Raw genomic sequence first — 27,684 nt, forward strand, 5'->3', positions numbered from 1 at the left:
TAAATAAGCTAGGTCCTTAATTTTTAGCACGTATGTTATAATTTATTTTAGATTAAAATTAATATTTTTCCTCTAGAAATATTGTGCAAAAAGATACATAGCCTGCAAGAAACAGAAAGTTTGAGAGTAAAAATGACTTTCAGCATACACTAATCTTTTTGATATTTGTCAAAAATTATATCTTAATAGTATATGAACTGATGTAATAAAATCTAACTAATAAAACTGTTGATCATGCATTTTTATTACTAAATTTTACAATCCAAATACATACCATAAATTGAACTCGACTAACAAAACTCTAAATACTAATATTATTCTATGATAATCAAATTTATGTCAATGAATAAGACAAGCATTACTGGCATTACACGCCATACAATCTTACTGTCTTCATCATATAATTTACAACAAATATCACAATACACAAGATATAAGTCACCAAATACGAAGTATTGGTAATTGTATCGTACTCAGACTTATTAACAATGAGAAATTCACAAAACTATAAAACACTGTGACCAGCCAAAACACAAGATAGAAACATGAAACAGTACTTAAGTTAGTCATAGCTTAGGCAGTCAAATATTGTACAGATTATGAAGACAGACAGTAAAATACAAAACTTACACAGTAAGATAAAATAACATTGTGTTTACACCATAACACAGAAAAAATGTAATTTGTGTATATATATTTATGAAATTGTGTTTATACTAAATGTGTATATGTATAGGTATGTAAGTATGTATAAACAATTATTTATATATTTTAAAAAGTCTTCAAACAAATGCAAATTCTGTTACAATAAATCAAATTATCTCACTAAAAATAAATAGGCATTCAGTTATACCTGCAGCCCAACAAATGCATTGCTAAAACACAACAATCTGTACAGTATACTCGATGTCTATTAAAATAAAATAAAAAAGAACAAATTTAAAAAAAAATTTAAACATCAGGATTTCTTTGTATATTAATATATGATGCATATTTTTCACAAACTACACATCGCTGCACGTTATTTTGTTAAAAAATTTATTTGTAATAATATTCATACCAATTACTCTTATCTTAAAGCATACTTAGCATATTGAGTAAACAAGCAAATTAACACCTCAAATTAATAAATACATGATTCTAATGCATATTTCTTCCCTAAACTAATGTAGCAATTCAAGACAGTTAAAGAATTTTTATTCAATCCACTTAAGCTGCACGACTAATTTGTGAGTCAATTATAATATAGCACCAACATGTTAAACTATGAAATTACAAACATATGAGAAACCTTTTACTCGTATCACATTTATAACATAGCTAATTTCTAAAAACTTTGTATAAGAGCACACCAAAAACAGTTAGCATTAACTCCATTCTTATTTATTCATCAGAAACAACACACACACAACTGCCCAAGATAACCCATCAACTCATTAAACCTTAACTGTACTTAATTTGGCACTTACAACTGTAGGTAACTATATAAAGCTTTCAGTTAATAATTTTATTAGTAAATTAACTAAGCCATTTATATAGCTATATGTTAAGTAACTACATAAAGCTTTAGTTAATCATTTCATCAGCAAATTAACTAAGCCAATTATATAATATTTTTAATAAATGCTTATGGTAAATGTAAATCAATTAGCTTCAGACACATAATTTTTTTGTTACGAGATTAAACACCTGGAGTCAAATTTTGAAAAATGAAAATACTCAGTTTCTTACCTTCCCTTTTAGTAGATTTGACAGTACGTATAACTATTTCTTTATGAAACAAAGTACTCCATTTTCACTCCCTTCAGAAGGAATTTTGGAAAATGGTAAAACAAATTTATCTATATCCAATACCTTAGCCTTAGCTTAGGAGGGATAAATTTTATTATAAAACCATATTTTACCTCTTTTCATCTCTCGACATGAGGAATTAAAGAAAATGGTAAAAATAATTTTTTTTTCTTCAAAATTGAATTATTCAAATCCAAAATATTACCTTTCGCTTCACTTGCTTCAGAGATATGTTTCTTTGTTAAAACTAAACTTGCACCTTTCACCCCTTCGGAGTGGAATTTTGTAATGATATACTATAGCCTGTGTTAGCCCAGTCTATGGGCCACCTCTCTTCCAAATTTTATCCAAAAAGGTTCCATAGTAAAGAAGTGCTTAAGTAACAAACTTCAGCATTTTTATATTAGTAGGGAATATGAGACGAGTGATTATACTCAGTTTAAAACATATGTAAACTATTAAGGTAATATAAAATATAAATTATATTTTATTGTGGCACGAGTGTATGTGAGTTAACTAGAATGGAGACATTGTTTGTGTGGTATTCAACAAATATTTCAGCTACGTACATGCTGCTTTGGTTAATCCATTACAGATCTGACAAATTGCTGAAAACAATGGAATATGTAAATATTATTGTTGTGGCTTTAAAAGTTACCCTATTTTCATTTGTAATCATATGAAACTCTGAATGTTATTTTTTTATTTAAAAACAAGTTTAATGTATTTTCACTCTCTTGCACCTAAGCTAGACTGGTGCACGACATAGTGATTAAGTCACCTCTAGAAACTAAAAAAATTCACACCAAATGGCAGTTTTTGAGGGTCGCCACACCAGTGCCAGGCAACCGCTCACAACAGAGCGATGTTGCGCTTCATCATTAGCGAACCAAATAATTTGATTGGCGAGTGTTGATTGCTCAGTACTGCTTGTGATTTTGTACGTAACATCAGCCAAAGAACTACTGATTAGCACATTTAAATGATGTACGATGTTGGGGTAAGACAATTTTCTTGTGATCTGATCTTCAATCCTATGCAAAATGAAATCAAATGTGCTAATACACGTATACGTATTTGTCATGATAGCTTCTCAGTTGTGAAGATATAGTGTGTGGAATGTCTGTCTCACGCTGTTGATAGGATGGGCAACCAATTGGATAAATTGGATACAATATTATAATTTTATTAATAAAATAATTGTATAATTAACAATAAAATACTATTTAAAAGGGATATACAATGTTTAACTGATTCATTTTACTATTTTAGTAGGACTGCACTTTTAGGATATCATTTTAACTATAAAATTCCCACCTTTTAAAGTATTGTTTCATTAATATCACATTTATTACATTGCTTTTGTCATAGTTGGTAAAAAGAAATTTCAGAGAATTAGTAATACTTTTGGCAGGTACATTAATAAATTTTTTAATTCCAGACTAAACATCTGTAAAACAAACACGCCCTATAATGTAAATCTGTCTAGAATGTTCCTGAAAAATAATTATAGTAGAAGTATAGAAGTAAATTATTAAGTACCGGTAACTAAGTAAGAATGTAATTTTTTTTTTCAGAATAAATAAATATTCAATTAATTAATACTAACAACCAACAGATTTAACTATGAAAGTTCTAAATAAAATGTGATATTCATTTAAGCTAATGTTGTAATATTCCTGTATTTTGAGGAAAATTTTACATTACTGGCACGTTAATACAAGATGTATCCTGAATTCATGAAAGATGTCACTGGTAGGTTAATATAAATTCCTATAATTTTTCCTACTGTCAACTATGGATTCAAAAAAGCTACATTACAATGAAAAGACTAAGCATTATTGTTGTTGCAATTTTATTTTTATGAAGTAAATATTATGCATGTAATTTTAGCTTATATAGAAGCCAATTTTAGAATAAAATATCTAAATCAGTATGCCAAATTGTGCTTTCGATTTTATAAATAAAAACACCCAGTACACATATATCTACACATTTATGATTTTAAAAAAATGCAAAGAATATAGTAATGTCATACTTTCAATAGGAAACAAAAACTAGCTCTACATAAACTATGGTTCTCAAATAGATGAGTATCCTGCCACTAAGTCAATTAATATTTTTTCTCATGTCACTGTTTAACAATAATCTATCTATACACAACTGTTCAGCTACCTAATATTACATTTACATTATTTCTTTATACAATTTCTTTATATATAGATATATATGTGTATATGTTTCTAGTTGTTGGTTTGCAGGCCTGTGCAAATGCTAGTTGTTTGATGCAAAGCGAATATCAAATCAATTTTTAAAAAAACTCATGCAGCCAAAGAAGATTGGGAATATTTTGTTCAGCAAGGCTGTATTAAACTTATTTGATAAAATACTAGATTGTAGTAAAAAATTGTATATTTTGAATGTTTCAACTGATTAAGTTATTAACCAATTGGGCCCTACGTATAACAATTTACAATAAAAGTGATCAAACTAAACATGCATAATAATAATACTGAGCATTCACAAAAGTAAACCTGAGTGCCACATTTGATTTTTTTTAAGCAAACAACTTTATTTGTGAAGAACATATATAATTAAAAGTGTGTCCATGTTTTAAAGCTTTGCAACAAACACCTAGCTTCACATCAGACGCTAAGCTTTGCATCACAACCATAAGATCACATAAAACAAATAGCTAATTTCCTGGGGAAGTCAAATCAAGTATTAAAAAGAGTTTTGATTGATTCACCTAGTCGAAGCTTTGCACAGACCTATTGGTTTGTTTTTAATACAAATCTAAGGTTCTATTACTAACCTGATAAAATTTTGTACGCTTGACCTTCAAAACAAGAGGTAGGTCACCACCAATACCATTTCCCGCCCCCTTTAAAGCAGAATTTCGATACAACTCAAAAGATTTTTGCAAACCTCTTCACTCTAAGCCAGGCAACACTGCGTGCTTCGGCTAATATATTAATACAGTTCAATAGTTTCAAACAAGAAATTTCAAACAAACCACTACAATAAATATTAATGGCAAGATTTCCACGTTTATAATGCCTAAGTCACACATTTTTTCAACACGAAACATAATTTAACCTAATTTAATGCAACCCAGCCAGGTTTAGACCATGTAAATTTGGCAGCAAGTAAATAAAATTAGTTTCACAACTCAACTACATACTGAACCTGCTAGGTGGTTGTGACATTTTGAAACATGTGAGAATTTTATTTAATGAAAAAGTAAGTTAACATGAAGTGTTGATATCCAACTTCTGTGCTGTCCACGATGGCACAAGTAAGCAACAACTTTATAGTTAACTCGTGAAAAATGACTACTCAATGGCTTTGAACTATATCAGGAAATCACTTTTCTATAAACTAAAATGCTGGGACACATCCCAGCATTTTAGTTTATATAAAAGTTATCTCACAATAACTTTACACATAGAAATCTAACCTAGAACACAAAACATTAGAAACCATCAGACCAGTGGCAAAGCCAAAGTTAGGATATAGGGATATAAACTCCACGTATTTTACAAAATTATGTAGAAAAGGTATGTTTTGAAGAGCCTTACTTCTGTGATTTGTGTAGTTTGTCGCATATACGTAAAATAGCACAATTTAATAATTTAAGTTAAAAAAAATTGTTCTAAACAAACAATTAAGTATTTTATCCCTCCACCAAATTATATTTTGACTAGGCTTCTGCTTCAGGAAATAGTCATTTTTAAATAACTCATTTTGTGAAATTTGAAGTCATCTCACTCCAAAAAAAAATTGTAACAGTTGAAAACTAGGAAATATTTGTTACAGTATACCCCAAAATGTTAACATGCATGTCCCAATTTTCTTTAATGCTGATTCAGATTCTTACTAAAAATCCATAAATTTACCAGGTACCATTCAGTTTTATTCCAATTCTAAATAATTCCTTTAAAAAATAAATGCAGCCAAAACTAGTAAAAATAAATTCAAATTTTTGTTAGTATAAGTGTATGTATGTATATACATACACACACATGACACATCAAATTTTTGAAATCTAAGAGCATCTTTGATTTTCCAAAAGCTTTACATAACCCTAAAGCTCCTTTCTAAATCTGTCTCTTCGCAACATGACACACACGAAAAATGCTTATGCAGGAGTTGCAGTGCTATAAAAAAAATCACTGTCTTTAAACCACACTGATCAATAAAATATTACATAAACTGAATTGACCAACAAATCATTCACATAGAAAAAAATTGTAGTATAAATAATTGAAACAAAGAAGAAATTTTTTGCTTAAATAATGACTGTGCACCAGACAAGTGATCAACCGGGAAATACAGCTGTTAACAGAGTAAACACTGTTGACCTACATCATACACCTTTCAATTTGGCTCCAAATTCATTTTGCCGCATTTGGACAGGAAGAAGGCAAACACCTCACACTCTATTCACCCATTTCTCCTAGCAGTAAAAAAAAAAATCCTGAGGTGTAATTTGAACTAGCAAATACACCATTAAAACCCTGTTTAAAACGCTTCATGCTTCCAAAGTTATCAATAATCCATTGATCCAACATTGCCGGCACAGCACTACACTGCTACCTAAGAGCGGTAAGAACGGCAGACAACTAAAAACATTCCAATTCAGGTAAAGCTATAGTGCACACATAAAAAGAAACAGCATTCTTTTGGCTGGTCACCTTAAAAAGGAGTTATCACAGTCAGGGCACAGCTAGCCAGCCTCCGCCTGGTCGCAGGTACATTAGAACATTGTGGAGTAAAACAGTCCTGTGGTGTTCGTGTTGACATCACATCAGCACTAAAGTGTAGAACTTTAGCTATATTCCCAATAAAACACACAAACATTTGTTACATAAACCCTTGACTAACAGCTCAGATTTCTACCTCAATTTTTACAATATTCACATTAAAACAGCACTCGATTTGTGTCCTCAAAGATAATTAGTGAAATTACGTAACATACAACAAGGTATAAAAGTCAGAGGAACCCCAAAATTTAAATGTCGAGCAAATAAAAAAAATTGCTAATATCAGTCCTAGCAGTACAGAGTATTAACAGTAGAAGGCATATGTAAAAACGTTATACATTCCAATATAACCAAAAATATTTTTCAACAATTACTAACAAATGACTATACTAATAGATTGCTCTTCAAAATGCAAATTTGCCTAACGAAAATAGTAAAACAAATAGCATCAAATTACATTTTTGCATAAACTGACATGAGAAAGAAGCTCCTTTACAGGTAATAAAAAAAGTATTGATTTAAAATTGTTTTGGACAACAGCAATAAAACACTAAAATCCAGAGATGTCCCTAGACATCCAAAACATTTCATTTCAGTACTGTTTGCTTCAACGAATACCAATTTACAAACATTTATCATGAAACCAGACACCTTCCCAAGCAGATAAGGCTGCAAGATATTCACAATGGACATGGTGTTAAGTTACCAACTACGCATATCAACACAGTTTATGCACTGTTTAAAAAAAACATGTTTGTCATGCCTGTACTTGAATGTTATTTCAATAATTACTGTACTGTTGGAATGTCATTTATGTTTATCACCTACCGTATAGTGAAAATTAAATATGTAGGTAATGTTAACTTGTCGCTATAAATTGCACCCCAATAACAGGGCACCGACTTCATTTCTCATCGGACGCCTGAGAGTGTGCCTGGAGGCATGCATCAGGTGCTGCCACCCCTCTTGAGCCTTGAGAGGAGGGTGAGAGCCCAGAAACCCCGAGGCTGCCCACCGCGGTTGAAGGAACAGCTGGTCACACCCTTCAACCCCTTCCTCCACACAGACTCCCCATTGCATCCCCATCCCAGGACTATCGAGCAAAACTAAGGCCTGGGGGAAAATCATTTTGTTGGGCTCCTTCCTATTATTTAAATCATCACAACTGTTCAAATCCAAATATTTAATAAAATATTTAAAGACTGTAAACGTTCCTGTAGTCTATAAACTTGATCTGTGCTCGTAAAGTTTCCTATGAATTCTGTTAACAGTAGACTTGTAATTTTCATAATATCAGGGTCAAACCAAAAAAATCTTGAAATCAAACTGAACTCGTCTGGTACACGGACCCTCGGGATTTTACTCCCCCTACCCCCATTCCTGTCAATGCTAGAATCAAATAATAAGTGATGAGCGGCTGAATGCTGCCAGTGTTGCTATTCACTGCTCGCACAGAGACACCGCCTCCAGATCACACCAGCCACCCCCCAGTTAAGTACTGTAGGCACTAATCAAGCCTCAGGCACATCGAGGAAGCAGGCGCGAGATTGTGTTCCACACAATAAACCCAAGCCTATATCTTCACTACAACTCTGGGGACTACCTACCTCACCTCTCGCTGGTGCCCTGCAGAACCTGAGGTGTCTTGCATTCCACCCTCACACCCTGCCGCAGTGAGCCTACGCAGTCAACTGCATAGTGGGGAGGTGTAGTACTCTGCATTTAAAGCTTCTGGGAATACAGTCTTCTCTAGGTCCGAGTAGCTGTCACAATCAACCTTGTCAGCAGTACACCCTACACCATGAGGTTTAAGCCATGCTCCTGCCTCATCTGTGCAAGCAAGGGAGAATGAAAAAGGCGAAAGCCTGCGAGACTGCCCTTCTCGTCCACGCCGAAGAGAGGAGCACTGCCACACGAAGTCGCAGAACCAACACTGCCTAAGAAGCGGGCAGCAGCACGACCAAGCATACCTGCAATACCTGGTGCAGTAGCCCAGGCCTATCCCACCACAGAGGCGCTCCTCAAGAGCTGATCTGAACCACTCTGAACTCCCCACAAGGATGTTCTTCTCACCTGACTCAACGTACTCAGTAAATATTAGGTCCATTTTTCCATAAATGGTCACATAGTTATTAATTCCTCACCAACATTGGAAGATATAGATATGTTCATCACGACCCAAATATTAACTCTGCAAAAATGTGCTATAAAAGATCCCAGATGAACATATCTATATCTTCCAATGTTGGTGAGGAATTAATAACTATGTGACCATCCATATAAAAATGGACCTAATATTTACAGAGTACCACTGTGCACCACACCCTGACACACAGAATCAATCATGATACCCTAAAACTTTATTCAAAAGTAATCATGATAAGAAAGTAAATCAGTGCTACTGACTTCTAGGCACATTCATAAGAAATCACACTACACATTCAATAAAACAAATGTAAAACAAACACGATAAAGTTCACGCCAAATGCTTCACACACACTACAAAACAATTGACGTATAAGCAATGAGCTATTTCAGCACATAAACAGTTTAAAAGTTACGTAGGTCTAAAAACAAATTACGTAATATTAAAAGACTAAACAAAGAATCAGAGTTTATATTTATGCTAATAACTTTATAAAAGATCTACGTTATCATCATTTCATAATGTAAGCATTGCATGCTTAAATTCTTTAATCTCCTTGGGGGTAATTTTATGTTTATAGCACATCTAATAAAATGAACTCGATACAACCAAACTGAATTTTACCAAAATTAACGTCACAGACATGCAGCAACAGCAACACTGTGTGTCCTTAGACACAAACAAAACACATGCGCAATCCAACCTTTTCGCCAAAGATATAAGAAATACTAGACTTGCGTTACATAACGAAGCGTAACCGTTCTCATTACTTGATAGCAGTGGCGATGTAGAGAATACTTGATAGTGGCGATGTAGAGAACTGTATTGGCACTTTGAAAAATATGAAATCACGTAGTTTTACACCACTGCTCACAAGTATCTAAACATCTATGATTTTGCTTTGGGAGAAAAAAATAGTTGTTTAAGGCCGGGCTACATTCGCAATAGCACGCAAACAGCACACACGCACAGAGAGAGCACAGATGCTACATTCACGCACAACACAACACAAAAGAATACCGGAAATATTCAAAAAAGTTTTTAAATGTATAACTTCCGTTCAAAATTTTGGTCAGTGAAGTTGGCATAAGTGACGTTTGTTTATGTTATGTTTGTTTGTTTAGATTCGTGTGTTGTTATTGTGGTACGGTTTTCGTTAAACCCAGAAATATTTTAAATACATACTTCAAAGTTTACATACAAATCACAATGAGCATTCAAAAATACATACCACTGTTTATTTCAAATCCGGCTTCTTTAACACATTCATACACTGACTTCCAAGCATTTAATTTAGCTTCTTCCTTTTTGTATCCTGCGGATCCCCTGCCATACAAAATATTTTTACTTTCTATTACAGCTATCAAAAGTGCCTTCCATTTTTATGTTATCGTGTGTTTGAAAACAATAACGAACTACTTAAGTCAACAGCACCAATACTTTCGTGACAATTGTTCTTTTATAAGCCCACTAGAGTAGTACTTAAACTGTTTGCTGATTGGCTACCACCAGGGTCGTGCACAGAAAATAACCTAAAAGTTAAAAGTTAATGAACTTTCTGTGCGCTGATTCTGTGCTATTTTTCTGTGCGCGTGCTATTTGCCAATGTGGCAGCTCATATCTAATAGTGTATGTTGAACTTCCGTGCGTCTGTGCTGTTTGCGTGCTATTGCGAATGTAGCCCAGGCTTTACTGTTTAGTTTGGCGGGCTTTGTCGGCTGACGTTACATTATTAAGGCTTGTGCAAAGTACCTGTTCCTATTTTCAATGCAGTTGTATATTAAAACAAACTAGCAGCCTACAAATAATGGAGGTCGCAACCGATCAGCTTGTTACTTGTAAACCTAAAAGTGTTTGGAAGTATTATGAACGTCTGACAGACAGTAAATCCCTGGCAAAGTGTGTCTCGTGTGAAAAATTTTTGAGATGCGAGCATGGTAGCACGTCTGGATTACTAAGACATCTCAATAAACATCCCTCTATAAAAAAAAGAATTTGAGGATGCTAAAAAATATGAAGTTGCAGCTGAAAAAAAAGCAAGTGAAGCAGACAAAAGAAATAGCAGCAAAAAAACAACTAACTTTGCAAGAAACATTTAAATGGCCATCTTCTCATATTAGAATTAAAAATTTGCTTTTTTTTTTTTTTAACTTTCCCGATCCCGTCCCGTTTCCCGCGGGAATAATTTATTTTTCCCGAAAATTTCCCGCAGTACAAAAACCTATTCCCGCACACCCCTAGTAAAAATGTATCCAGGTGACTTTTGGAATCTTCACAGTCACATGATTTATAACCCCAGCAAAAAAATTGTGTCCTGCCAAGTCCAACATCATTCAAATTTATTTCAAGGCAGACCATCATTTTCAAATATAATTTTTAAAATAATGGCTAATTAACACATACAAATTTGAATAACAATTGCAGTTTAGTTCACTCATAGCATTATTAAACTTTCAGGTGATAATCCGATCCATTATAAATTTTTAAAAAAAAATTCTTGTAACCAAACTATTACGCAACTAATTTCACAATATGTAAACAAATTCCATTCTCCAAGATTAAAATGTTCTCAAAATTCATAATTACTTTCCCTCACCACCATTCTTTAAATCTGGTCACAAACATGGACAAAAGTAGAAAATAAATTTTTTAATATTCACAAAGATGGCACAAAAAATGTTTTAATTAGTACTTCTGACAACACATGAAAACATTTATTGGTCAAGATTTAGATGACATCAACATTTAGTCTTGACACAAATAACACATAAACAATGTCCAATACTAACAAAACTAAAATAAAGAATTTAAAAAGACACATAAGTTTGGGAAGTGTATTCATTACAAGCATGTAAACATACATTTACCACCTAAAAATGAATAGGAATATATTTTAAAAAAAAATATGAGTACTTGTACCACATGCTAAAATTAACCAAAATTAATATTTATTGAAAGAATCACATCTGCAAAGTAGTTACTAATAAATGCTGTTTCTGTAAAAAATACTTGAACACTTCAAAATATAATGGCAAATTATAATGGTCAGTATTACCATTAGTATCACCACACAAACACTTTTCTGTGAAGCCGAAGAGGCAAGGAATAAAATGGAAATAGTGGGCCAAACATGTGATAATAATGCTCATCCTTGCTACTATGGCAATGTGATCAGTTTTTACCACAGTCAAATTTAATGCACACAAATAAGTGCAGCAATGTATAAATAGAGACAAATTGAGTTAGAAATCTGAGCCCCAGCATTACGATATTGTCCCTCGTCTTGAGCTGTGCCCATGACTGTACTAATGATTTAGCAACCACACACAAAGCAGCTTACAATCTCTTTCAAATAAACAATAAATTAAATTAACACGAAAACACTGCTGTTCACAACATGATGACGGTGCCATTCCATCTTGCTATCTTCTGCGCTCCCCTTTCTGTGTCTTGCGTTTCTCTTTCTTCTCCTGCTGTTGTTGCTTCTGTCTCTCCCTGCAACACAAATTTCAGTGTTAACTGCGATTCTCTTACTTTTGCCAACAATAAAAAAAAACATTAATTGGCAGGGATGAAATATACTGTCTAAATTGTTGCAAATAAAGCTCTAAGCTTTGTGATGCATGCTATGATTTTCTACAGCCTTCGAGGTTCCACACAGTACAGTTCGGCTTTCCGATTAACCTGAACAGGTCTGGCATATCAGACAAAACTGAGACATGTGAGGGGGTGCTGGCTAGGTCTTCATTCAGTTTATATTTGTGCAGAGAAAAACATAGTGTTCTACACACTGTTTTATTATACTATGGCGACATTGTCGAAAGAGTTTTTAGCAGAGTTCACAAATGAATTCTAGTTTTGTCGTCCAACATTATGGCAAATTAATAAAAGCAAAGACTACCAGAATTGTGATTTAAAAAAATTGCATATTCTAAACTTGTTGAAAAAGTAAAAAAAAAAAAAAAAAAAAAAAAAAAAAATGATAAAGTGACAAACAAGGTGCAAATTTATGTGGGTGTAGTTTTTTCAGTTCAACCACTCTTTCCTCCACACACTGCTGTTTTTACATTCTTTCTTCTTTAATATGCATTCAATCATTTAATCACTGCATATGCAAGGAATTCATCAACTAATGATGACATTTTCCCACAAAATCTTTCTACGTGTGTATACTCGACTATATAGCACGGTGGATTGCTGACTGTGAACTGACAGTCCTAACTGCAGGTGTGTGGGAGAAGCCAGGACAGGCGGAACTGACAGTCCAAACTGTACGTGTATGGGGCCCCTTAAATTGCTTAATGTTTGTCAGTTTAAACTGTACAATCAAAATCTTTTTCACTATAAGGAACCTAGGTAAATGTTAATATGCACATAACATAAACTAAGGATTCTGTATGTAACTATGGAAAAATATCATATTATATAACTAGCATTTTGTTTTATTCACAGTTAAACTTTAGAAATAATATTCACACAGACATTGAAATCACTCATGCTGTATAGTTCCACCTGATTAGGGTTACCATACAGCCAATTTTACAAGGAAAAGTCCTTTTTTTTATAGCCTTTCTAACAGTCCGGAAGGCTTTTCAAAGAAACTTTTTTCAGTACAAGAGAAAGGAAATTCATGCTTTTATATTTATTACATATGAACTTGAAACTCTTTGGTAAAATAATGCTTATTATTTGTCTTTCTTAATACGTACTTATTTCCTTCGGGAAACTTGCTTGTAGCATTGCAGACCCCTGCCCTCCCCAGCTCTGCAGAGTATTTTTATGCTATTATATTTTCCAGTAAGACAGTATGTCAGATGATTATATGGTCCAAGGTCAGAGTGACGTAGTTGTCCCTACTTGAATTTTATCATTCTTAATATTCTGATAAGTAATTTTGATATTTAAGTATTTAATTCATAAAGCAGTTGGACTATGTTTTACTGGTTCTCACTTTGTTTACTAGGTTTTTATTTGAGTAAAGGAATTTTTTTTCCCCAGTATTTTATTTACTTCCAGTATGGTTTTTATGCCGGGATTTTGTGTTTGTATTTATTTGAATTTATTAAGTATGTTTCTGCAACACTGTGTATTGTGTTGGTAAAAGGAAGTACGAGGGACAGATGTGTGACTCGGGGGTGCCAATTTTTTAGAATTTGTGGTGCGTTCTGTATGTAATTCTTACGATGGAAAAACAAGCAGAGGTTCTCTCACACTGGAGACGGGAAATTTATCACATTGTTACGACAGCCAATTAGAAAAAAAACTTTGTAATTTTTTTATGCTTTATTTTTTGCAGAAAAAGCCTCATTTTTAGGATTAAGAAATTTGTGTACACTTATGTCTTTGAGAGTGAGTGCTGTGTTGTGATTGGTCAGTGACATCTGGATTGGTAAAGGTCAACAATAAATTTAATAAAACCATCTAACAATTGCGTTTTACGTCCCTTCCTTTGGTGTCATTAAATTTTAACTGTCCTTTATTTTTATGTAACTCATCTAGTAACCCTAAGCCTGTTGGGCTGAATGTCAGCACTATTACTGACACACAATTTAGTATATAAAATACACTATATGGAACACATATTGCCAAAAATTTGAGGCTGAAGTCTGAATGGTTTTTAATGCCTACTGCATATATTTCAATTAGGTGTGTGTGTGTGTGTGTGTGTGTGTATTTATAGCTCCATAAATGCATGAATATGCAACAAAATGACTGGAACTGCACAAGAGTTCTTGAAGTGAATAAGGGATTATTTCATTCCACACTAATTCTAATACCAACGCACACTAGATAGCCTGTGCTTTTTGTTGAGGACTAAGGGAACTCCATGTGATGTTGCATTGCTATTGAGATTCACTGGGAAACTGAGAAACTCAGACCTAACCTGACTGAACACCAAATATCCACATATGTATATATTTAACTACATTAGCAATGGGTCTTCTTTGCAATAATCAGCAAACATGTTTATTACCCAGATGAATTTATGAATTAGAACTTAATATCTTGTTGATATTAGAGACACTACAGTCATGAGTAGGAACTAGATTATATGGTGAATTGCAATGAAACAGAAATCAAACCAAAAAGCATGTCAACACCATATGATACCCGAACACTTTTTAACATTTAAGGTTTAAAAGTAACAAGATTTCATTTCATTTTATTAGCAGACATATGTTAACATGTCTGTGTATACATACACACACACACACGCATATAGTATGTACATACAGTGAGTAAAATGTGTTTAATTCAGCACATTTGGGACCACTGCCAAGCCGTATTAATGGTTTTGCTGGATTATCAAAAGTCAATATATACCTCATTTTAACAGGAATACAAAATGTATACATGTGGAAATGTGAACTGTAACCCACTAGAACACAGACACCACTGTACAGAAATCAAGACCAACAGTAATGATAAACTTCAGCAAACTAAAAACTCCGGCATCTCAGTAATGCAACCTGACAGTAAAAGGCAACAGCTGGAATACACCTGAAGAAAGCGAAATGCAAGCGGGTCTTTTGTTGCAGCATTATAGAATGTATCAAACTATAGAATTCTGGAATAAAGCCCTTTCAGTGTATTATATTATGTTTTTTCCTACTATAACGCACTGGGGAAAAAACTGAGCCACTGAATTTAAAAAGTAGAAAAATGAAAATCAGATTAAACATCTGCATGATTAATAAGTACATAGAACATAAAAATATTACTTCAATTTATCAGAACAAAAATTGTGTTATTAACTTTACAAAGACTAGTAGCCACAAAGTTCTGAGTTGTTAAAATTTCCTGAATCATCCTGATTTTACCGACTCAAAAAGACTATTTCCTGATTTCAATGTTATAAAAGAAATATACTGTTCACTATAAAAAAACAACAAACTTAAAAAAAAATTAAACTTGTTACAACCCAGATTACAGCCTTCCCCATGCAATCCAGTAATAACAATTTGTTAAACCTAAATTTTTTGTCATATTTCAGGTTAGATGTAAAGTTTCTTTTTAGACGTTACTGTGAACTAAATTCTCCGGGTTTATTGTTTTTTATTTTTATAATTCATATTTATTTTTGTATTTTTTTTTGTGTGGGAAGGCATGCTGACGTAATTCTAATTCTCCTTTATTTTTTCCATGACCGAGGCTTTGTTTCACACCCTAGGCATGTGAGTCACTGTCACGGCAGTGAGAGAGAGAGAGAAAATCGCTGCGTCGTGGGAACAGAAGTAAGAATTTCGTGGAAGTTTCTGTTGCTATGCACCGTGATTGGCCGAGAATTACGTCAGCGAGGCCAGGTTACTGCCCGCACAAAGGGAAGGAAGTAGTGATGGGCAGAACGGTTCTTTTGACCGATTCGGTTATTTTGGATCAGTTCCGTGAAATGATTCGTTCATCTCGTTCATTTCGTTCTTTTCTGTGTATGGGATCTGGCTCTTTTATCAGGTGTCGTAACTCGTTCATCCTTTAGAGTATTAGCTACGTTTTTGCTTCCAGCAGTGGCGAGGCGTGAGGTTTACATGAGGGAAAGCAACAACTCCGTTCACCCCAAAACACGGCGGAGGGGGGGGGGGGGGTTCCGGGGGCCCTCCCCCGGGAAAATATTGATTTAAAGGTACAAAAGGGTGCTATGTAAGTAGTGTTCTTAACTGAAAATTGACTATTCCACAGGTAGAAAAATTGACATTTTTTTTAAAATTATAAACTATTTTTGAAAAATAATAATGTTTGGCATACATTATTCTGATAATAAAATACCTACTCTACATTATTTATATACTAAGTGGGAGTGTAGTATCATCGATATCTGGTACAAAATATATAAACAGACAACACATGGCAAAGTAAGTACTTAAAATAAAGAGAAGAAGCTCATAAAAATGTACTAGAATAGTAAAAATTAAATGTTGGTATTTTTTGTACCAACACGAAAGAAACTATCTTCATACGTGATCAGAAACTCTGTTAACTGGTACGTGGTTATTCACAGTCACTCCAGCGAGATTGCAACTCTCGAGCTGGGATCCCGTATCCGCCACCCGCGGGACGCGGTCGGTAGCAGTTGGCACTGCTAGGCCGCCTCCCGTACGCCCACAAATCCCCCACGCACTGCCAGCCTTTGGTTACCCAATAGGGCGCAGGGAACTACCAGCCAACAGCCCGCGAGAGAGATGCGCGCGCCCCGAGAGACGACCGCCGACTGAAACGCCACCTCGCCACCTGCCCTGCCGAACTGTAGCGGACATAGCCGAAGCAGTCGGCGGAAGAATTCCACCGTCTGCTTCGGCCATGTTCGCTTGAGTTCGGCAAGAAAGCGCTACCTTCGTAGCTTCTCCCACGTGTTTTTACAGCCAATCCCCTCCTCGAACCTTTTTACCATGCCACCCCCCTTCCGAAAGGAAACTACTGCGGCAGCCTTCCTGCTGAAAGCTGTCCTACCAGCGCTTCTAAACCTAGCAATGCTTCTAAAACAGCATGTTTTATGTGTCGACGAGTTCTTTTCTTATAGCGCACAGCGCACAGTATTGGGTCCCAAGAAGATAATGTAAAAAATACATACACCTAACTGCACGAGCCAAAGTAAAATACTATTCTGAATAAAATATTTATTTAAAAAATACATTGTCTGCAAACTGCCTGGGCAAGCACTGCTTGCCTTGCTTGCCCTGACGAGACGCCACTGGCTTCCAGCCTCCCCTCGTTATCGCGTGACCCGATAACGAGAGGAGGCTGGATCGTGTGGGTGGTTATTTTTATCTACTCTGCATGGGTAAATGAAATTTCAAACGTCTAGTTGTATACTGATTGTTACAAAAATATTGACTGATGATCGCTGCAAATGCTTCCTGCAGTGATTCTCTATAATACGGGAGCATTTGCAAATATGATCGTATTGATGATTATTCCTATACAATCGTGTCCGAACATAGCTGCACCACTTTTTAAGTTACAAATATTAATATACAGGCTATTTACACTCTAGTGACAGTAAAGTGTTTACATGTAGACCAACACATTTAGAGAAAAAAAGACAAAAATTTAATACTACTACTGCGATTCAGTATGAAGAGAGACAAATGAAGTACATTAATTAACCCAAAAATGGTAAGTGTGAACATTTGTAGTTACTTTCCCTGTTATTTTTCATTCATACGGTTTTTTTTTTAGTTTTTTTATTTCCAAATTTGTGTATGTGAATGGGAAAAATCATTTTTAAACCACTACTTAACAGTTGACATTTTCAGGTATAGATTCTTTTCATGTTACCCTATTTTATTTGATCAGTTATTGTTTGCTCTTGTGAACATGCGCACGCTGTGATTACTAATTCTTCAGACTCCTGACGTCATGAATCATTTCACGAACGAATCAGACCGGGCGCGTGGCCGGTTCTCTCATCTCGTTCTCTCCGCGTTTTCGTTCTTCCGAATCTTTCAAGGTACCGGCTCTCAAAGAGCCCGTTCTTTACATCGAGAACGAATCGCAAGATTTCGTTCTCTCAAAGATTTGTTTTTTTGAACGAATCGTTCACGAACAACCCATCACTAGAAGGAAGGCTGTAAAGTTAGTCATTGTACGAGCACCGGACCGAGCAGGCCGTGGTCGGGCGATGGCTCCGTGTTTTATATTTTTTTTTATGTACATATAATTAATATTTATTCTGTTTGTGCGAAAGATATTGGAATTTTTACATGAATAAAAAAAAGCAGGTAATACATCGAGCATTGCGTATAAATTTTTTCGTGCAATTACGTAATTTTTTTAGTTCATGATAAATTTAATATAATACCTTCTAAAAATTGTGTATTATGTGCCTGTCATTTAGTTGTAAGAGTCATTTTTTTAAGTAACACATCTGGTAACCCTAAGCCTGTTTGTTGGGCTGGACGTCAGGAACAATACTGTACTGACTGGTAGTTTAGTATGGAAAGTTCACTATATGGAATACATATTGTCTAAATGGCTTGTAAGGCCTATTGGCTATTGCATGTATTTCAATTGGGTATATCTATTTCTAACTACATATGGTACTACAATTATTTTAAACAATATATTCCTGCAATCCCTAGTTTTCCATGTCTTTGCCCTAATTTTACCAACCACTGTACAATCCCAGACTTTTCAGATCATCCATCCTTGTGGCAACCACGAAAGGGGGACCTCGGCAGCATGTGTACATGAGCGTGACCAAGGCAATGTTTCACGGTGCAATACCCAATTCCCAGCATTACTCATTCGTTTACAAGTAAAAAATCAATACCCAAGTAGGGTGAAGCTCACAATATCCTTGTGGATCCCTTCCTTAAAGTTTTTTTGTTCTCTTACAGAAAATGTTAAAGTTAATGAAAAATTATTTTAAACAATCTTTTTAACATGAAAATATTAATGACACAGAAATCTTCATTTTAGAAACTAAAAATTTTGCTTATTGTATGATTTAGTTTTACATCTTAACAACATTTGGGGGAAAAAATCTACAAATTTCACAGTTAATATTTTCCAAATCATTCTGTCACAACATCCATCTTACCTGTCTTCTTTGTCCTTATCTTTCTTCTTCTGGCTCTCCACTTTGGCTTTCTCTCTCTTCTCTTTCTCTGCCTGCTGCACCACAGCCACGTTCGTGTTTCTCACTAACGTGTTTTCTTTTGCTTCGCTTTCATCCACAGTTCCATCTTCTTCATCCGACATCTATGGAACAGTTGTTTCTGACAGCTCCGTTTCAAACTGCATCCCGTTTACTGAGCTACATTGTATTGCTAGTGGTTATACACACTTCATACCATACATCTTGTATTAACAAATTTTTACATACAGGTTAGTACATTTTTCAAGCACATAAATTCCTCTTGGTTTTTTTTATTGTTCTGCATGAATCAAGACTAAACATAGTCTTAACAAATTATTTTACTATCAATATACAGCTTGTATTACAGCTATAAAACCACTCTATTTTGATGAGTTAATGTTTAACTCTTTATGGTTTTATTTGTTGACTAAAATACTTTACAAATTAATATAATTTTAAAATTTTATTTACAATATCACAGACATTTTTAATTTTAAAAATAAACCTGGTCTAAAAATAAACCTGGTTTAAAAATAAAATAGCAATTATTGCCTTGTGTTAGTACGTTAAGTACTTCAATAATGGCTGGCACTAAGAAGAAATAAACAATGTACATACAGGATTTCTGGAAAAAAGTGCCCACAATGAACACTACACCAAATAGGTTGCTTCATGTACCAGTTGTCTGTAGTAATTAAGATTCATGATTACCTACCACTCTTAGCTGACTGGCTGCTAACGCACCTACTTGACATTAAACCTGAATAAAGAAGTGGGAGGAGGGCAGTAACTTGCAATGATGCAAGGTCAGTTCTGAGCAGGGAGGGGCAAGAGTTTAGATTTGAGGGAAGGGCCCCGGTTGAGATTCGAGATTGTTTTTAATGCACGAGTTCACCACAGTTGGACGAAATTACAATTCTAATACTAATAAATTGTGGAATTTGAAAAAAAAAAAAAATTGCACATTATGTACTGGGAGGAGGCCAACAAATTTATCTGGCCCAGGGCTCTTGGTTCCTCTCAATGACCCTGGTTCTGAAGTGTGCAGCGAATTAACCAACTGCACATACCACACTTTGATTGTGAGAATTTTTTTCATAAAATGTCATAGCACAGAAACAATTTTATGAGAAAAAACTAAAAAAAAGAGACGAAAAAATCATTATACCTAAACATGAAACCATTCTTATCAGAAGACAAATGATGACAAATGTCTATAGGACAATCATACACAGTACACTATAAAAAAAACATGACTGTATTTTTTCCAAAAGGTGCACTTATTAGCACATTTGGATCTAACCAATGGAAGATCTTGCAGCAAACAGAGTAAAACCCTGAATCACATTGCAAAGGGAACCTCAGTACTGAAAATGGTTAAAGAGGACAGGTGCAACTGCGGAGAGACACAGGGCATGATCCTCATACTGCAAAGCCAGAAATACCATCGGGCACTTGAACAATCAACGATCTGCTTCTAGCAAACAACAAAGCTACTGCTGCTGAAATTGTAATGTAACTTTTAACCTGTAATTGCCTAATAATTTTAACTATCAGTGTTTGCGACATTAAAAATAAATAAATAAAGCAGACTGTAAGGCCAACATAAAACAACCCTGCAATGGAAACATTTTCGGATCTAATGACCTACAGACTAAACTTTCACAGTCTTCTGCATACTCAGGCCAGTGCCACCTGTTCATTGGCTGCTGACTTGTGAGTCATATAAAATTATCAGCATGTGATTCCATACTCCCTTGGTTGAAGATTCCTCACTGGACCTCTTTTAAATTCTGTTGCTACTCTATCTTACAGCATCACTTCATGACAAATCTAGGGGCAACAGGGTGCCCCCCACCTGCGGGGTACAATCCCTGGGTACAAAATAAACAAAAATTCGAATAGCTGATATGGCCAATAGATCCCGCTTCAGACACCCAAAGCATGCAACACATGTTTCTTACCTGACTGTACTGGGCCAGGATGGCCTCTCGTATCTTCCGCTCCTCGTCCGTGTAGGTGCGCTGCACGGCCACAGACTTTGGCTGGGACTCCAGGAACTTGGCAAGGGTAACGTCCACCTCTGATCCACAGCCCGCACACTCCCCGTCAGCAATCCTATCAGCCTTCAAAGATTTCTGCCATTCCTGCAGGATCTCGCGGCAGTGATTTGAAATGTCGTTTTCCTGGAAACAGCAACATAAAACATCAGTGATTACATTCATACCAATGGAGAGATTATATGTAGCCATAACACAACTGCCAGATCAAACAAACTGCCAAGTTAAAAAAAAAAGTTGTCTGTAAAGTCTGTTTACGGACGATAGTTTAATGTGACAATGTTATAACATAACATTGATGAAATGATTGCATACTTTTATGAATAAAATTGAATCATTTTTTTTTAATTACAGGGTTCCCACCAACTTGTTTCAGTAAATTTCCCTGAGTTTTCCCTGTTTTCCCTGTCCTATAATATATTTTCCCTGTGCTAAATTAAAAAAATAATGCAATAAACTAATCACAATAAGAACAATTGTATTTTATTGGGCTACGTTCAACAAGTTTCTTGGCAATCTGAACCATGCATGTTTTGCATTCTGTTAGGAACCTTTGTTTCTGAAGTTCTTTTACATCAACCACACCTAACTCATGCTTTGCAGCAAATCCAATTTTCAACTTTGAGAGTGGAAGTCCCAGACTTACATCGTCCAAATTAATACTAATAAGCTGATAAGTTGTCTTGGCTTTCAAAATTTCCATCTTAATGAAACGTCCCAGCATTTCTCTTAGTAAGTCCTCCAATTCCTTATGCAGAAATGGTAACATTGGTTTTGATGTTTGGAAGTTCTTTAAAAATGGTTTAAGTGAAGAAGCCATTGTCAGGAAAAAAAACTCAGCTTAGCTAGCAACAAAGGATCCCTCAAACAATCCTTCATTTTCTCAACAAAATATGTAGCAGGTAATTTACTGGTCTTAAAAAAATTTTCCAAGTGAGGAAAAATTTGTATTGCTCTCACACACACTGGGACATTTTCCAACCACCGACAATCACAAAATTTTATCGGAAGAACACTGCAACTTGTAACTTGTCTGAAGTCTGATCGTCGAGCAGGTGAGTCTTTGAACACAGAATATATGGCACTTAAAAATTGAACATCATCCCACACGGTCTTTCTAAAACCCATTTGAAAGGCACCATGAACAACATGGAGACCACAAAATCCCAGGTCAAATATATCTGAATCTTCTTCGCACACCTTAGTTTTTGCATTCAATTTTTTCATGAACAACCAATTGACATTCGGCCTATTCATGGATACTTGTACAATTTTGGATAGTTCCACATCCTTTAGTCCCTGTTGAAACCCTTCTAAGAGATCATCAGCTGTAGAATGGCCTAAAAATGAAGAATTCCAGTACCTGGTCATTACTTGATTTTTGTTGACATCCCATATACGTACAGTTATGTCCATTTGTTGTACCTTTGATACCCTATTGAAGGATTCATCAAAGAATGCACAATGTATTTTGTGGATCTGATTTCATCTGTAAGTTTGTGGAAAAAATATGGGGCAAGTAACTAAGTATGCAGTCTTGGTACTACTAAGCTACATTTCTTGTGCAATGGAACTATATGGAAACATTTTAGCAAACAAATTGCTTATTCCTTGTTGGCTATTAAAACTGTCTTTTTTCATAACAACATGTAATGCCCACAATATTTCTGCCTTTCTGACATTACTGTCTCCCTGAAAATGTATTTTATTTACCATGCCTGAAAATGCCTCTTTGAGAGCACTGAATGATGATGATGATGATGATGATGATGATGATGATGATGATGATGATGATGATGATGATGATGATGATGATGATGATGATGATGATGATGATGATCCAGTTAACAATGAACAGGATGCTGGTGTGCTGGATGCTCATTCAGAATTTGGTGCTGTGGAAACTCTTTAAATAATTGATCCCTTCGTTTCTTGGTGATTTAAAGGCTTTGTTAAGTATGCTGATTTATATGCAGAAATACTGCTCGCAGTAACCAACTGTTTGTGGAAAATTCCCTTCTTGATGGCTCTTCACAGACTGCCTACCCATACTACTCAAAGAAAATACCTTTTTACACAAAATACACTTTGCACTATTGTAATCACCCTCAACACGACGTAGCCACTTTTTCCAGTCACGAAAAAGTGATCCATCTAGCCAAGCAGGATTGAATTTAGACATCGTGAAATTCACACAATTATCCACTCAGACTATCAAGAATATGCCTAGGACTAATGTAGAGTAGCAAAACACATTCGATACTGAATCGCTTAGTCTCACAAGTTTCACCGTGTTTTCATTACACAATTAAGGAAACTGAGCTAGCACACACCCGTGAACGTAACCTATATTTCTAATGAGAAAATAATAAGAGGACTGCCGTTGATTTCTTCTGGGAAAAAAAACACTTGTCACAATTGACTAAAAAATTTCAAATATATTTAACTGCTTCTGTAGAACTCTTGACTCAGAATAACACAATGTGTAACTATTTTAGCGGTGTTTTTGTTGTGTTTGATAGGCAAAAATCTCATCATGAAACCATAATACTACCAACAACACAAATTACAGTAATACAAAAACACCACCACAGCTGCAGCACTTTTGAAAAAATACATCTAAATAAATGAAAATATGTTCACTAAACAATCTTCAAAAAGTTTCCAGCGTACCGGATACTTCAAAGTTATGACACAAACGGCCAAACGTATACGAACTACGGTGCCGCTGTTTTCTACAACTGGCTGGCGCAGCTCAGCACGGTCCGGGGCCGCCTAGCATGAAATTTGGCACGTCACAGCTGTATGGTGAACCAAACTTTCCCGGACTCGTGGCTTATCTATTACTTTGATTTACATGTACAACCCGCACCCCAACTTTCCGATTTTGTTTTTAAGAAAAAATGTGCTTGTGATACATGTATTAATCAATATATAAATATATATACACACTGTGATTGCCGCACAACAAATTTCCCTGAGTTTTTGACCCATTTCAATTTCCCTGAATTTTCCCTGTTTTCCCTATCGTTGGGAACCCTGAATTATCACTATTTTGTATGGATACAAAAAGGAGTGAAATAAAATCTACAATTTAATTGATAAATTTACTTATATTTGCACTCATTAATTCAAATATGTTTATTACTTTAACAAAGAGATTATTTTAACTATAACTTTTATATATATTTGCTATTTAACTTCTTCCAATCTGTGTTATTTTGTTAAGGATAGGACGATGATAGGAAAAGTAGAAAACGAATGGGAGTTTTCAAGGATGATGTGAAGGAAAATGGCTTACCCAACACCAAGATGCAGTCAAAAATAGTATATTTGCGCCACGGACTCTGCAGCAATGCTAGGAGGAACGGGTTAGCAAAGAGCAATGAAAATGTTACATTGAAATGCATGAAAACAGAAATACGCCACGGACTCGGCCGCAATACTAAGAGGTTCAGGTTAGCAAAGAGCAATATAAAATGAGCGTAATGGGACACAGCGAAACGGGACAATGTGCGCAACGGGACACTTTTTCATGCGTGCAGCCGGCGTTCATCGATTCATTAGACGTCACGGCAAAAAATAGTTTCCAAGGTAGGTATAGCTAATTATTGACATGGCTATCATAGTAATGTTTAGTCGTACTTTTTTTTTATTTTTAATTGTGGATTTTGAAAGTTGTAAATTAGGTGATGAGGAGGCAGGCCTGACAACATTTGCATCCAGGCCGTTACTTTCTCTCAACAGCCCTGCCTCTCCTCCCCCGACCACACTGAACAACTCTCCATCCACCTCCAAACCAGCAGCAGACCACTGCTGCCCTCTCAGTCATCCCACCCGGAGTCTTCCTCGGTGAGAGCAACAGTGTCACCTATTGCTCCATGTTGACTATCGGCACGGATGTTCAGCTAACATGATCATACTCCCTAACTTTATGATGATGTAACTACGTAAGATATTTGCTGAAACTAAATTAACACCACTAGCTACATGTTGTGGGATCTCGAAGGGCTAAAGACCGGCCCTCTTACACAAGCAGTCTTGCATCGCTGACAGCTAGAGCTCCAACCCCTTTATTGTAAGATAATTCCAGATTTCCTCTTGCTAAACCACCAAGGAGGACTGATACAAACCTTGCATTGTCACATACTGAAAAGGAATTAAACTGACACAATATTATAGCCTAAATAATGAAACTGTAAGAAAACTAGCTACAGTATGGCTGGCTTACTAACTCAACACATTTACCTACATATATGTAATAGGAAAAATTAATCTTTAGCACAATAATAAAACTAAGAAATTAATTAATTATACAAGTAAAATCAATCATATAAAACATTCCCAATGCTTACAAAACAGAGTCTCGAAAGCACACAAGGGAATTGCAACACACATTTATCTACATTTCTCCACCACATAATGCTATCGCTACCACTCAAATCTCATAGTTTACCTATGCACGAGCAGACTGCACGCCCATTCAGGGGCGATACTGCACTAGAAGCACCAGCAAGCATGATACTAAACATCCTGCCTCACCAACACAAATACACCCCTGACTAGGCAAGCCCTCAATCTGCTATGCACCATTGTGTAATGTGAAACCACAGAAAGTTAGCTCACCTGTAATTAGCATTGTACATATACACCTCCACTAACTGGTTACCTCCGCCTTCTAGAAAATGGATAAACACCAACTCCCAGTATCTGCTTACGGCTCTAACCTCACCTTCATGGTACTGTTCCCGATTATATCAGATCCTTTTGCCTTCCTCTCCTTCAGTCTCCCCACCCATAACAAACCAGAAACATATTTCCCACTATTATGTGGTCCCTTTGTAACCCCTTCCATTCCACAATGCCCCCTGAGACAGACTGGTATTTCTTCCAGAGTAACCTGACCGTCTCTACATCCTGTGTCCAAACTAGATCCGCTCTCCACAGTACTGGTAGCACCTTAATGAACCTGTGTAAGTCTGCCAAGTTTACCTTCTTCCTCTCCATGTACCTATGCATTTGTGTCTGTTTTAAACTTTTTTTATACTTTAAAAAATGACTGTTCTTATTTTCTTAAAAATTTCGTTTGATACAAATTAAGCTTTTAGCAAAGAAATTATTTAAACTACTCCTAAAACCAGTAAAGAATTATATTTACATACTATAATTTCTGTAAGTATTCCTTCTAGTGCTTCCATTTTTTCTTCCAAAGTTTCTTCGCCATCTAATATTCCTTTTATATACGAGCCGAACACATTTTCATCTGTATTTAATGCTCTTAATTTAACACTTAGCCATGAATCGAAATCATCACCTGCCGCAGCCATGTTTTCTTGGTTATGTTACTTACCAAAAATAAATACAAAAAATAAACCTGATGCAAAACCAACCTAATAACAAGAAATGACCTACCACCAATAAAAACATGTTTTTTTTGTAGATTATTATCAAGAGAACTATTTGATGTTAAAAATATTTCAATAGTTGCTAAATCATATAGTTTTTTTTTAGTTTGACGACAGTCGTCGTACACTCCCAGATACAAAGGCTGTACCTGGCCACCGACGCGGGCCTGAGGGGGTCTGTTTTTCCCCAGTGAACCCTCAGTGTTGTGCATCGGCCAGAGACGCACCCGCGTGCGCCCTAGTATGCCAGTGAGCCATTATTAGTGTGTAAATGATTCTGTGTTGTATATATTTTTTCCAAATGTCCGTGACTTTTTAATAAATGTGTAAATAATGTACCATAATGTATTAATTAGTGTGTAAATAATCTTGTAATTTATGCAAATGTCTCGCACTGTTAATATGTAATCGCGGCCTGGCGCTCGTCCGCGTCGCGAGGGGTGGCGCTCTCCCACGCCAGCCGATTTCTCCTCCCCTCCCCCGAAGCCCGCGCGCGGCAGCCCGCGGGCGGGCGGGGAAGGGCAGTTGTACTCAGGACTCGTTCAGCGGCGGACGTGTGCGCCGCTCAGCACTGATCGCGAGGCGTGTCTACCGAGCTCGCGGTCCGGCGACAACGCCACTGTACGGGCTTTGGCAGCAACTGAGTCGCTCACACAATTAAGCGTACGAGTTACGAGTTACGAGTTACATCACGAGTCGGTCATTATAGGACGCGTAAGCATAGTTACGCACCGCCGAACTATCGCCGTCGTTACGAGTCTGTACATAAAGAACCGCGCACGTATCATGCGCCTTTGTGGAGCAGTTAGCAATCAAGAACTTTGTTACGTGGGAGGATTTCTAGTTCGTGTCGAGACGAGTGGGTTGCACGAGACGGACTTCGGGAGTCCGGGTCTTCGTGGGAAGGGCGAACACCCCGCGACAGATCCGCCAGGCCGCG

At 35.8% G+C, this 27,684-nt stretch overlaps 1 protein-coding gene across 1 annotated transcript; it reads right to left on the reverse strand.

The window, feature by feature from the left end:
* Positions 1-231: 231 nt before the first annotated feature.
* On the reverse strand, positions 232-26,891 carry LOC134546311 (coiled-coil domain-containing protein 43). The gene is made up of 4 exons (XM_063389037.1): positions 26,502-26,891; positions 21,244-21,465; positions 19,241-19,401; positions 232-12,198 (listed from the first exon to the last, which is right to left on the reverse strand). The coding sequence occupies exons 1-4, from the start codon at positions 26,664-26,666 to the stop codon at positions 12,126-12,128; spliced, it is 621 nt and encodes a 206-aa protein (XP_063245107.1). The 5' UTR covers positions 26,667-26,891; the 3' UTR covers positions 232-12,125.
* Between the last annotated feature and the right edge of the window lie 793 nt (positions 26,892-27,684).

This window comes from Bacillus rossius, chromosome 1 (assembly GCF_032445375.1).
Source record: "Bacillus rossius redtenbacheri isolate Brsri chromosome 1, Brsri_v3, whole genome shotgun sequence".
Taxonomy (NCBI): domain Eukaryota; kingdom Metazoa; phylum Arthropoda; class Insecta; order Phasmatodea; family Bacillidae; genus Bacillus; species Bacillus rossius.